General features: G+C 38.0%; 1 protein-coding gene across 1 annotated transcript in view; it reads right to left on the bottom strand.

Annotated features, from left to right (window-relative positions):
• The window catches only part of Invadolysin (leishmanolysin-like peptidase, invadolysin), a 281,796-nt gene that overhangs the window by 155,066 nt on the left and 114,383 nt on the right, over nucleotides 1–12,347 (bottom strand). The window contains exon 3 of the mRNA XM_071771249.1: nucleotides 2,448–2,548. Coding sequence (XP_071627350.1) covers nucleotides 2,448–2,548 — 101 coding nt within the window. The remainder of the gene's footprint in view (nucleotides 1–2,447; nucleotides 2,549–12,347) is intronic.

Genomic DNA, 12,347 nt, shown 5'->3' with positions numbered 1-12,347 from the left:
CTCGATTATCTTTCGTGTTTCATGTTCGAATACAAATCTGTACGTTGCACTTCGTTCTCACAGTATCCTAACGAAACACTTCGTTATCCTTCCACCGCGCGAAAAGCGGTAGTGAAACTTCGGTATAATGAAACTCGAGTACATCGCGCACTTATCCGGATTGCGCTTCCGCTCCGCGTAACGCATATATTCCCGTGCACGCACGGTGCAAAAAACCACACGCTAAGAAATCTTGGCAAACCCAGCGGAGCGATAGAAATCCTGCCCTACCATAAACTGGTGTAATGCGACGGTGTTCCAGCCGGGCTACCACGGAATATAGTGAATCGTTAATATATGCGTCATCCTTGGGATATAATTATACGTTCGCGACGGCAAAACACGAGGAGAGAGAGAGAGAGAGAGAGAGAGAGAGAGAGAGAGAGAGAGAGAGAGAGAGAGAGAGAGAAAGAGAAAGAGAGCGTCGCTTATATATGCGCCGCATCAAACTTGGAGTACGGGTCAATGGTCTGTGAATCGCCGACAAGATAGGAGTTCGCAATAGTCGTTTCATAACGGTTACGTCGCCGCGTTGCACTTCGTGACACGCCGGTACGCCGAGTTATCCGATGATCGCGAGAACGGAAACGGTTTTTGAGAATATGCGACGTTATCGAAACTGCGCGACGTTATACGCGTTTCCATGCGCGCTATACACGAGTGAAACGATTGTTTCAGAAATTGTCACTGGATTAAGATAGTTGACACAGGATTATTTGCTTTGCAGTAACGGGCGAGAAGGGCAATAAAAATAATTGCTTTATAAGTCCCTAGACACTTGCCGTTTGCGTAACGATAATCCTATATCAAAATAGATGACTCACAATTACGATCGCGGAGAAAGGTTATAAAAGAAGAAAAGTAAACTAAAAAGATCTCTTAAAAAAATTTTTAAATTTTTAAATCTTTATTTATGAGATTGATACGATTAAATATTTTGCTTTCAAGTAAAATATGTCGTAACAGCGTATATATGATACCGCAATTCAAGTCAATAAGCGATCGTTTATGAATGTGTAAATATCACGTTATACAAAGCTATACACCATCTCGATATTATGTCTCACATTAGCTACTACGGAATCGCCGTTTGGAGCAGTAACGATATCTTTGCTTATCATGTTTCCAGCTATTATAGCCTTAACGCATTACCTTCCGCAGTTGCGGCAGAAGACACTAAAGGGATGCAGTAGAGATTATCTGCAACCTCTCTAAATTTCCGGGATGGTATCTCGAGAAATAACCTAGGAGGTAAGAGTATCAGTACTTTACAGAAAATAATACAAATAATAACTGTGCAAAATTCGCCATCTGGAGTTACATTACTAGCTCTTGAAGACATTACCCGGTAATATCGAAACTCGCAATGGAGCTCTCGCGCTAGACCATATACCTCTCTCGATTCGAATAGTATCCCTCGGAAACGGCAAACGCGATCGTATATTCGCGATGTAAATGTTTAAGGAGCACCTCGAGGAGCACCTTACAGTAATTTTCGCGCGGATTAGAAATAACGTCTGCAAGAGCGGCAATTACGGATAGAGACTATCCTCCTGCGAGAGTGGTGAATTGTACTGTTCTTTTCACGACGCGAGTAAGTGACAGGTAACCCGGGAGCGTCGTGCAGTAACGGAAGTATTACACGACGGCCGAGCTAATTTCTGCCACCATTTGAAAATTAAACGGCAGAGAAAATATTTATGAGCACTTTACTAAATTAGCTCCGTGCAAAAAATCCCATTGTGCATTGTATAAAATGCGTAGCGGATTGGACACACCCACTGTAAGCGTGACGACAAGACGACGTCCATAAAAACCGTATTTATTCGAGTGAATTGCGAGCGTAAGCGCGCATAGAAGATTATAATCATCACAAGAAGAAATTACGGAGTGTATTAACCTCATTACATGCCGAATTTTTTTTATCGGGCAGGATAAACTATTCCTCCACGACTGTAATGTAATCTTATAACATGTTACAATCCAAGAAATTATAAGACTGTACTGAATTAAAATATATTAAGAAATTTGCATTATTTTCATGGATATATACTTTGAAACATTGATTTCTAACCGTTTTTCACCTATAATGTTTAAGATGCAAAAAGAAAAATTTTTAAAGCTCTCTCTCTCTCTCTCTCGCATTTTAATATCTTGATAAATATTCCACGTCACACGGAATCGGAAGCATCCAAATTCGCGGATAAATCAAATTAGACCTGAACATTCCTCTATTTTCGATTGCTCGCAGGAGATTGCCGCTTAAGATAGTTAGCGGCAATTCGCTGCGCTGCGAGGTGAACTCGATTTATATCCTGATATAGTCGATCCGTAACTCCTCCGTAATTTCATGCCGTCGACAAATATCGTTGAATACATTGTAGAAACACATATGTGTACGAACTTACCTAAAGACGCTCTCGTCGTAAGATAACAGAATGCGTACTGGCTGACTGATGCTACGTTTTTTTACTTCGTGCGCTGGCTCGATGTGTACGCCGTGAATTATCTGGAAAACAAAGGCGGAATTTGATTAGAGTTTACATAAAATACCAGAAATACCATGTAAAATACCGCGCAGCTCAAGAGCTTTGTTCATAGTTTATTAATAAATATATTAATAGATTGTAAAATAATGCGAAGCAGTTTAAATCGCGACAATACTCGAGATATATATAATTACAATTGTGCCAGTGACGTGGTGAAGTAAAATGAACACAATGCTAAATTCGTCATATACCTGGAATCAAATATATCGAGCTTTTTATACGGAGTTATTAATATTTTTATAAATGATGTATTTGCTACTACAAGAAATATTCTGATGGTGTACTATTTTATTTCACTGATATGGCGTTATTTTCATTCACGAACGAACAACTGTTTTTATAATTGATATGAATGTCAGTTTGCTTTTACAAATTCCTATTATGCTAAAATCAATCCAGTAAATGTAATAAAAATACGCCAAGCAAATAGCAAATTAATTTCCATCCTCGATATCTTAATTTATGGAATGATCCTCCACTGTTCTTTTTTGGTACGTGGAATGTAAATCTATATAAAGATAGACTCGTATACGATCAGAAAAAGACGCGATATATCTTATTATACATTCACAAAATTCAGAATTTGGTATGGATATTAGAGACTCACGTGAATGCTCACATTGAAGTCTATTCCGCGCGATAATTGATCGTCGAAAGTTAAGCCCGTTACTGACAGATCTTAATAGAAGATGTGCTAACTATATTGAATCGTGCCTGGTATTATGATACCAGCGGTGCGTGAACCTGATATGCTCTTCGACGGTGCTTCAGGTTGCGAATTCTACGGTGAGGCGGCTGCAATCTCGCGCTCGCAGGAATAGCAGCTTGCGGCAAAGGCCGGAGCCGCGTTTACAGAGGTTATAAGAGGGAAGAGACAGGTGCATAAACTAGCTATAAGTTCTGGTTAACTTCAACACACCGTTGGGCTTCAATCAGAAGTTGCGAACGGTAGAGCCGTAGAACCGAGAGGAGGTAATAGATAAATGGACGTGAAGATGAGAACTTAAACAAAGTAACGCGCGCCTCAATGAAATGCATTGCAATTCGTAACAGCGAGAATTCACCAATTAGTACATTGACATTTTGTTCTAAATATTTATGATATGAAAATGCAAAAAGTAACGATAAATCTATATATTATTACGTAAATCAAATTATTTAATACGATAAAATTGTGATAAGCTAAAAGAACAAATTTACCGGTTTGATATATCGATTAATTCGCCACTTTGTAACGAGTTTTCGCCACAAGAGGGACTTTGACTGGCGGGATGGGCTCGACATTTCGTTTAATAGAGCCCCGTGTAATCGAGAAAGGTCACCGTTGCCTCGTCGCAATGGGCTTGCTTGTTAGAAATGCAATTATGCGAAGATCCACGTTAAGTTTTAATCCGATCCACTTTTATACTTGCGGAGAGTTTGCGTCCTGCGCGGAAAGCTTCTTAGTGATAATGCGATATCTTAAGAGGATAGGAGTGGCATTAACTGCGCCAGCCAAGGAGCGCAGAGAAGACCACGAATACCGGATCGAAGGTCGAAGTTAAGATGCAGCGGCGCTCGAGTATCACGTATATAGAAGATAACGGTAGCTAAACCACGCGCACTCCATCGTAACTTACAAACCACTCTAGCGAATAGTGCTCTCTTAATTATCAAACTTTAGACCGCTCCTAATTTCTATCCTTATACCCATGGTCTATCCCAGTAATACGACGGGATGCGCGTGCCGATGTACACCCCTCGACCAAGAACTAACTGTATATAGCATAGACTTTCTACCGCTATGCTAAACTATTCAAATATTTAATCTGTATATTTATTGTACAAGTATGTGCATTAACACTGCATGCGCGGACACCGTGGCCTAAATCGATTTTTCACATTTATGATTCCCACGAAAATGGGGAAAAAAGAAATTGCAACAGTTCCGGCCTATGTAATAGAAATCACTTTTTGAAACCTTAAAGATGATATATGAATTTTTATAATTTTTTTGTAACACAGAAACGGTTTCGAAACCCTTTTAGACTTAAAAGTACCAAGGTGTCCGGGTGAGTGCTTCAAAAACACGGGGTCTGCGCAGTGTTAAATCAATAAATTAAAAATTTTACATAATTAATTTCAGTCCTTAATGTCGTATATATTTTCGTTAAAATTAATTAAACTAGATATTAATTACGAAAATTTTAATTAAATTATGTTCATTAAATTAAATGTTCATTAAATTAAATTAAACTTTGAGTTGACAGAGTCTACAAGAGTTTTAAAATACATTATTATACGCATATTCATAAGATAACGATAATGTAAACATATTATTAATAACGGTGATCACAGTAAAATATTAATTGTGCGATCCTGTTATACGCATATATGTTACATCTACGTTAAAAACAAATTCAATAAATGTATTTAGTACAATGGCATTACCATCAATTCAATTACTTGCGGACTAATGGAAAGGAAATGCCAAGATTAAGTAAGTGGACAGTTCATGTGATATGGTGGAAAACAAGAAGATAGAGGTCTACAAATATCCCGCAGAGAAATTCCATAAGCCTCATCCATCTTGGTTATTGACCTTAATTCAAGACCAGCCAGTCGGCATTAAGATGATTTCCACGGAGAATCGATATTTTCCAGTGCTACGTCCACTGGTCGTAAAGATAGTAATAATGGAAACGTTACTAGCTACATAAAGCGATATTATTAAAGTGGTACATTATACATAGTCTGAGAAATATTATTCCTAAATAACTAAAGAATAAGAAAGTGTTCCTTGAATATAAAATTAAAAGATGAAAAAAGATAATATGCATGCACAAATATACATTCTGCGCAATAATGAACGTATAGACTATAAAATAATTATATCTTTTTTAGAATTATACTCCCACATAATCGCGAAAAAATTGAAAAAGTGTTTATATTACAATCGCTTTATCGCAGTCTAAAAATACATTTAATTAATTTTTTTTATTTGCTATTGCATATTCATTATTTGATAAGATCGCCTATCGATATCTGTCTTTAAAATCTTGTGCGATGACATATATATTGATCAAAGGTAGGAAAGGTAAAAAGACTGGTCGTTCATAATTTACTTCAAAGGAAGAACTTGGCTGTTATTTTCGGAGGAATAGAGAAGCTACCGTATTTATTCATCCATGCATTTCTGTAAGTGATATTCCAGCAGTTACATTTCATTATTAACATTTCAAGAATTAAATTACCTGCAGCAGGAGCAAAGCACATGAAACGTAGTACAACGAAAATGTGTAACAACGTACTTCCGTTTTTATTAGACAATGTAAATATATTATAATATTACTATAATACACCATTTTAATAACAATGGTTAATTACGGAAGTATATATTTTGCGAAAATGAGATGAGAGATAAAATATCCAGCACACGTTTGCATGGCCGTATCTCCTTCTCTGGATGAGAAAGTGCCTCGATGCACTTCGATTTATCATATATCTACGCGTTGAAATAGGGATCGGGGGATGAAGAGATCGTGGAAACTGGGCAGGTGGGCAATTTCCGTGGTAGCCGTCTACCGTGATATACCCGTCTCTTTCCGGCCGTACCGCATTTACACGCGGCACGATGGAAATTTTGTGTTTCCTACATGTCCCTGCATTTTCGTAGCATTTTTATGCTCGTCTTTCCCCCTCGATGGAAACGTAAATAACCGATCATCGATTGCTCGTCCTTCGTCTTCAAGTTTCCAACATATATGCCTCATCAAACGGCGAGAGATGAATTGTTCATTATTATCATCTCCACGAATATACCAAACCGCGGTGGTATATCGGGTATATCACCTATTTTCAAACGCCGTTCCATTTAGACACATTTGCATGATGCATAATTTAGCTTCATATCCATTCCATGTTCAATTTTTAAAGCTTTAGTCAATCTAAAATTTAATTTTTTACGTACGATGGCTGCACAAGAGTATATGCAATGTGTTATGCCTCTATAACAGCACAACGTAACAAAAGCATCTAAAAAACTGATTATAGATTCATAAGATATATGTAAGATAAATCTAACATCGTGCTAATATACATAAAACCACAGACCACGGTTCTATTAACAATAATAAATTGTCTTTCAACTTCTTATTTGTTTGAAAAAAGTCATGATTTAAGTGATCTGCGCGAATCTGTCCGGCGAGTTTTCGAAACAATCTGTTTTCGAAATCCGGCGTAATGTTACGGTGTTTCTCGAAGTAGTGCGAGTCGCGCGCTCGGTCGCCCATTCAACCAGCGAGGTTGGGGAAGAGATTGATCTACGGCGGAAGTTGCGCGCGTGAATTTGAGGACATTATCTGATCGCATGGAGAAAGTAATTTATGGGAGTAGTTTAGCCGTGTGCGATAAAACAAATTCCACGCGGAAGAATGAACTGAAGAGCGCGAGCAAATTCTCGAGATTCCCAGAATCCTTTATTCCGAGTCCTCCATTTTAATAGCTTTTAATTAACCGGATATAGTCTTCGAGCATCAACGATTGATCGCATTGTTACAAGAAGGTCAAACCTAATTAAATTCTTTGCCGTTTCACCAATACAGTTGCGCGATATTTCAGCAATACAGATATTAATTACGGATAATTAGCAAAGTTGTACAGCTTCTGTGAAGCTAACGCGCATAGCATTTTAAAAATGCGGATATAATTAATAGAATTCGGCTTGTTTTTCAAAGAATATGATATGTTTCAGACGTTTTAGCGATTAAAAAATAGATGTCCGAAAGTATAGAGTGTCAACTGCACGTTTTTATTATACCGAAATTAGTATAATAAATTTGCTTATTTCAATCAGAATCTATTTGAAATGTAATGCTTTATGACAGTGCTCTTACTATCTAGAGCCTGTAAAAATGTTATATTTTCGAAGTTTTTAAGCCGTGGAAATTTAATAAATTAAAAATTCGCCAAAATACACCGCGATTTGAATATATAGAAGTCAAATATTTAAAAAATTATGTAAATATTAGCACTAAAAACGTATAATTAACGTAATTTTGCAAAATGATTCACGAAAATGGACTGTTTACCTTTTCTAACAAGCGCGAATGAGAAAGGAAAATAGTCAAAGTTTACCTTACCAAGAAACAATGCTGATTCTCGTCAATTAACGGAACGCACGAACGAGAGATTAAATGAACTCTATTATTTTATCATTTGTAACTAGTTGTTCTCGAACAGCCAGGATCTTTGCCGGTCGCACCGACTCCTCCTTCCGTTTACTCTGATTGTCAGAAGACAGCTCCAGCTTCTAAACTTTGAAAACACGTTGGAGAATAGCTTCCGTGCTGCAGTGCCGTCAACAGCAAAATAAACTTCGTCGTTTATATATCTCAATGTGCGTCTTGCAAATGATAAAACTCCGTCGCGCATAAATTCATTAGCGTTGACAAGAAATTAACGACGAAGATTCATGCTCCGAAATAATTGATATCGGCGAGAGAGAGCAGCGTGAAAAGTTAAATATTTAACACAGAGCTATTCATATATAAAAAGAGAGATTAGGATGTAAGAACCGTGGCTCAACATCGAAGCGGGTTAATGTTTTTGCCACGAAACTCCCTTCGGCAGAGGATTGGGCCACAGAAAATAGAGGAAAAGACATGTCCGTTCGAAATGAGATTTAAGGGACTCGAGGGGAAGAGAAAACGGTAATCCTATTTCTGCCGCGCGCAGGCTCGGCAAAAGATTCCTCGTACAATGGAGGGCGGTTATACGGCGCGGCATGGCAGAGAGTTCGAAACCGGACTAATTGTCGGTCGAGACGAGGTAATTCCCCGCTTCGTGCAACGGACGTCGTCGCGGCAGAAGACCCGTAATTGCGATCCACTCCACTTTTTCACCCCCGTTCCACCACCCCCTCCTCTTCCCTCTCTTCGCGTCACGACAAATCGAATAGGCCGACTTCCATCAGTCATCATCAGGCCTGTCCGATAGCGGATAATACCAGACGCCAGACAAGACGCGCAAGTACGCGGAATTATGCGCTCGAGTTTCTGTCATGATCATAATGCTGGTGCAGTGGGAGCTGTCCGAAACACCGCAAGCATTACCGTGGCCACGGCACGAATTGGAACGTGCCAGTCGGCATAATACATCAATTCCGCTTTTACACTGCGAACAGCACTTAGCTCGGGGAAAATATACGCGCCATACGATATCGCGCGCCCCGTTGAAATACGTGTTCAGTAGTTTCGGGTGTCACTTGATATGGCATATCTGAAAACGAATCTCTAGAGTTTATTGTTGTGAAATACGGTTGACGTATCGTGTTACCTGTTTTAATCACACGTTTCGCAGAATGCAGTTTAAGCGTGTAACTTTCGCACTCGATGTGCCAGGCTTCACCGCTGAAAGAAAATAATACAGTACGGAACCCCCCCCCCCCCAAAAAAAAAACACCAAGAGTTTCGTGCGATATAATTATCTAATTTTTTTTTGTTGCGAATATTTTAATCGTAAAATACAGTAGTTTGAAAAACTTTAATACAGTTTAAAATTATAAAAGCTTAACTGCATTCTTTAAGAAATACAGTTACAGAAGAAAGAGCTAGGCGAGCGCAAATACAATTATCTCATTGGATAAGCGAAGCTATTGGGAAAAGTAACGAAATATATATTGTAAAACCGTCTTTCAAAAACCAAAGTATTTCTTTTATAACAAAGAGAACTTGATCAAAAGTGGAAACATTAAAGTTTCAAGTTTCATTATTTGTAAACATAGGTCGATACTATAGTAAAGTAACACACATATAAAACCAAGTTTACATTTTCTGCATGGAAATATCATCCTCTGATTTTGCAACAAGGTTTCTGGGATAGGGCACGTATACCGCGATAGCTACGAGCTCGTCAATATTGCGAAAATGATCAAAGTTTAATTTATGCTTATAAGCTTCGCCATCGAAAGAGTTCATCGATATTCATCGATTATGCATACGAAATTAGTATACCATGCGAACACAAGATCTTGCCCCAAATTTGACAAAACACCCTCGATCTTTCCGAACTCTCGTCTCCGCATTTCATATTAAAGTTCAACAAAAATTGGAGCACGCACTTGGTTAAAGCCAGCAGTTTTATACACTTGCTACCGAGCTTGCTATACGTATACAGACACGATTGGTTGTACGTGGAATCTTTTACTATTGGGAATACGGAAGGGAGAAGGCGTCGTTTCGGAATCCCCCTTGTGCCGGTGTCTGCAGAACGTGGGTATCATGTAAAAGCATCCCGGCGAAACTAGATTCTCCGCAGTCATAGCTTATTTAGGAAGCGCGAGGTCGCACGCGATTGAATAAATATTTCGTATTAAAAAAAAAATAGACATCGAGTATATCTTTTGTTAAATTTTATTCCGGAATTTCACCAACTTTCAGAGCGAGCAATCTGCGCGCATTACGGTTGCGGCGCGATAATATTTGCGATTTTTGGAATCGTGGCAATTGGAAATTCTGGATTCCTATATAACGACAGATAAATGGCTATTGCATTTTGTATGGCGCCTCTTCATGAATATGCAGCTGCATTGTTATCTGCAGAATTATAGCTAGCAATTTCTATAGTTATGCAAAATGGGCTATCTTGATAGGACATTGCTTGGCAAAGATATCGATAAGTAATGTGAACATATCTGAACATATTTGCTGTTCATACAAATTTACTAACGTATATTACACGCAAATAGCGATAGAGGTACTATATAACCCACATAAACACGTTAACATAAACAAAACCTGTTTTTTTTTCTACTGCACAATACTATTCGCATTAGCATGAAACAGTGTATCAATATAGAAGCATTAACATTAGAATTACCACCGCGCAAAGCATTTAACTTTTTGACGAAATTACGAAGACATAGTATATTTTGCCAAAACGTATGTTTGGACAATTAAAACGCTACTTAAGGAACCATTATCGCAAAGTTGTTTCTACTATCCTGCTTAAATGCAAAATCATTAGAGCAGGTCTCCAGCTTTTGCCAGAGCAACGAGTAGTTACGAAACAATATGGAGCAATTAAAGGTTTGTTTATATTCCGCTATTTTCGATACAATTTGTAAAAATATCTAACTCGATTCAAAAGCGAAAAATCTTTTTTACCAGAAAGTGTATATTGACAATGGAAATAAAAAAATCAATATTTGTTTTTAGTAAAAGTAGCATAATCAATAAGCTTGAAGCTGAAAAATTTAATCGGAGTATAGAAATATAAGTTAATTTAATCTATCAAACTAAATCACACTTCTAAATTGAGTTATTTTTAATTGAGTAAATGTACTAAATAATGAATAGGTACAATTTCCTTCTTCCTAGTTCTTTTCTATGTAAAATATAATTACTTATAATTTAATTTCGTTTGTCGAAGTACAAACGTATTAAATTCATTTATATTATTTTATTTTAAAATCCCAGAAAATTCAATTAATTTTTAAGTTAGATATTCGATTTGGTAAGTACATATACCTATCAAAATGTTCAAAGAAAATTTAGAGAAAGCTATTTCTTTTATCTTAATAAGTTTCAGAAAGTTTAATAATAATAAAAAATACAGATCTCGTAAATAATGCTTATCGGCGTAGTATCGGTGTAAAAAGAATACCCAGGAATTTCGACAGAAACTGAATTATGCCATCACCTGACGTTAATGTGATTTGTATATCCATTATATAGTAGCGTGTTAGGGGAAAAAAGGACGGCTCGCTTCCGTGGTATCGAAGCGCGCACACGACTATAGACAGTCGGACGTGTCGCCTGTTTAATATTTTCTGTCACATAAAGTCCCTTTAACATATCGCTATAAAATTGAATATTTATTTAAACGACAAAAAATTGCATGTTACTTTTATTTTTAGGATATAATTTTCAATGTTTTGTAAAATCTGAAGTATATGCGTAACAGTTTTTAGATAACCATTAACAATGAAGAAGAACGGCGGAAATGTAACAAATAGACAATGCACGCACATGCTAAAGTTAATTCTGTGAAATTTGCTCTTTACTATAAGCAAAATATACACGCGCATTTAGCTGTGGTAATATATAATCTTTCCATCGAGGAGCTTTTTTGCGGGAAAACGTCGGTGGAACAAAATGAGGAAAAATCTAATTAAAGTACAGGAAATCAAATACGCAGCGGAGAACTTGCCGGCCATTCTTCTCAGTCATGTTCTCCCGCTTCACATACTGACGTAAACTGCCACCCGAGGTAAATGCGAGATATCCCATGCGGGCCATACCGCCGCAAAATACGAGCATGACGTTCATTGAAATGATATCAGTTTCCGGGGCGCGGAATCGATGCGCGCACACGTAATTGAATCCTCGAATTACCATCCAGAAAGATCAAATGGGTGCTTCGTGGCGCGATGGCAAATGCTAATTATATACGCGAAGCGAATTCGCTCCGGTATATACTATTCTTGGGTGTTCGCGGAATGCAAGACGCCGCTCTGGTTCGACTTATGCGAATTGATTCCGCAGGCGGTTCGGTTACGTTTATTACCCTTGATAGTAAGATACGTACCGCACACACGTATCTCTGCATTTGTGATCGAATGCGTGCTCGAGTCTTATCTGACACAAAGCCGCACATGCGAATACGGAGCAACGGTTAAACGTCTACACGCCGCGGTATACGATCAACCGTGTTCCCGACCTTACCATACTGCCGGCATGCATAATGTACGAATGGCATGGCATGGGCGCGCGATGCACA

This window comes from Temnothorax longispinosus, chromosome 2, assembly GCF_030848805.1.
Source record: "Temnothorax longispinosus isolate EJ_2023e chromosome 2, Tlon_JGU_v1, whole genome shotgun sequence".
Taxonomy (NCBI): Eukaryota; Metazoa; Arthropoda; class Insecta; order Hymenoptera; family Formicidae; genus Temnothorax; species Temnothorax longispinosus.
The sequence above is the reverse complement of the archived record's forward strand: the minus strand, read 5'-3'. Positions and strand labels throughout refer to the sequence as shown.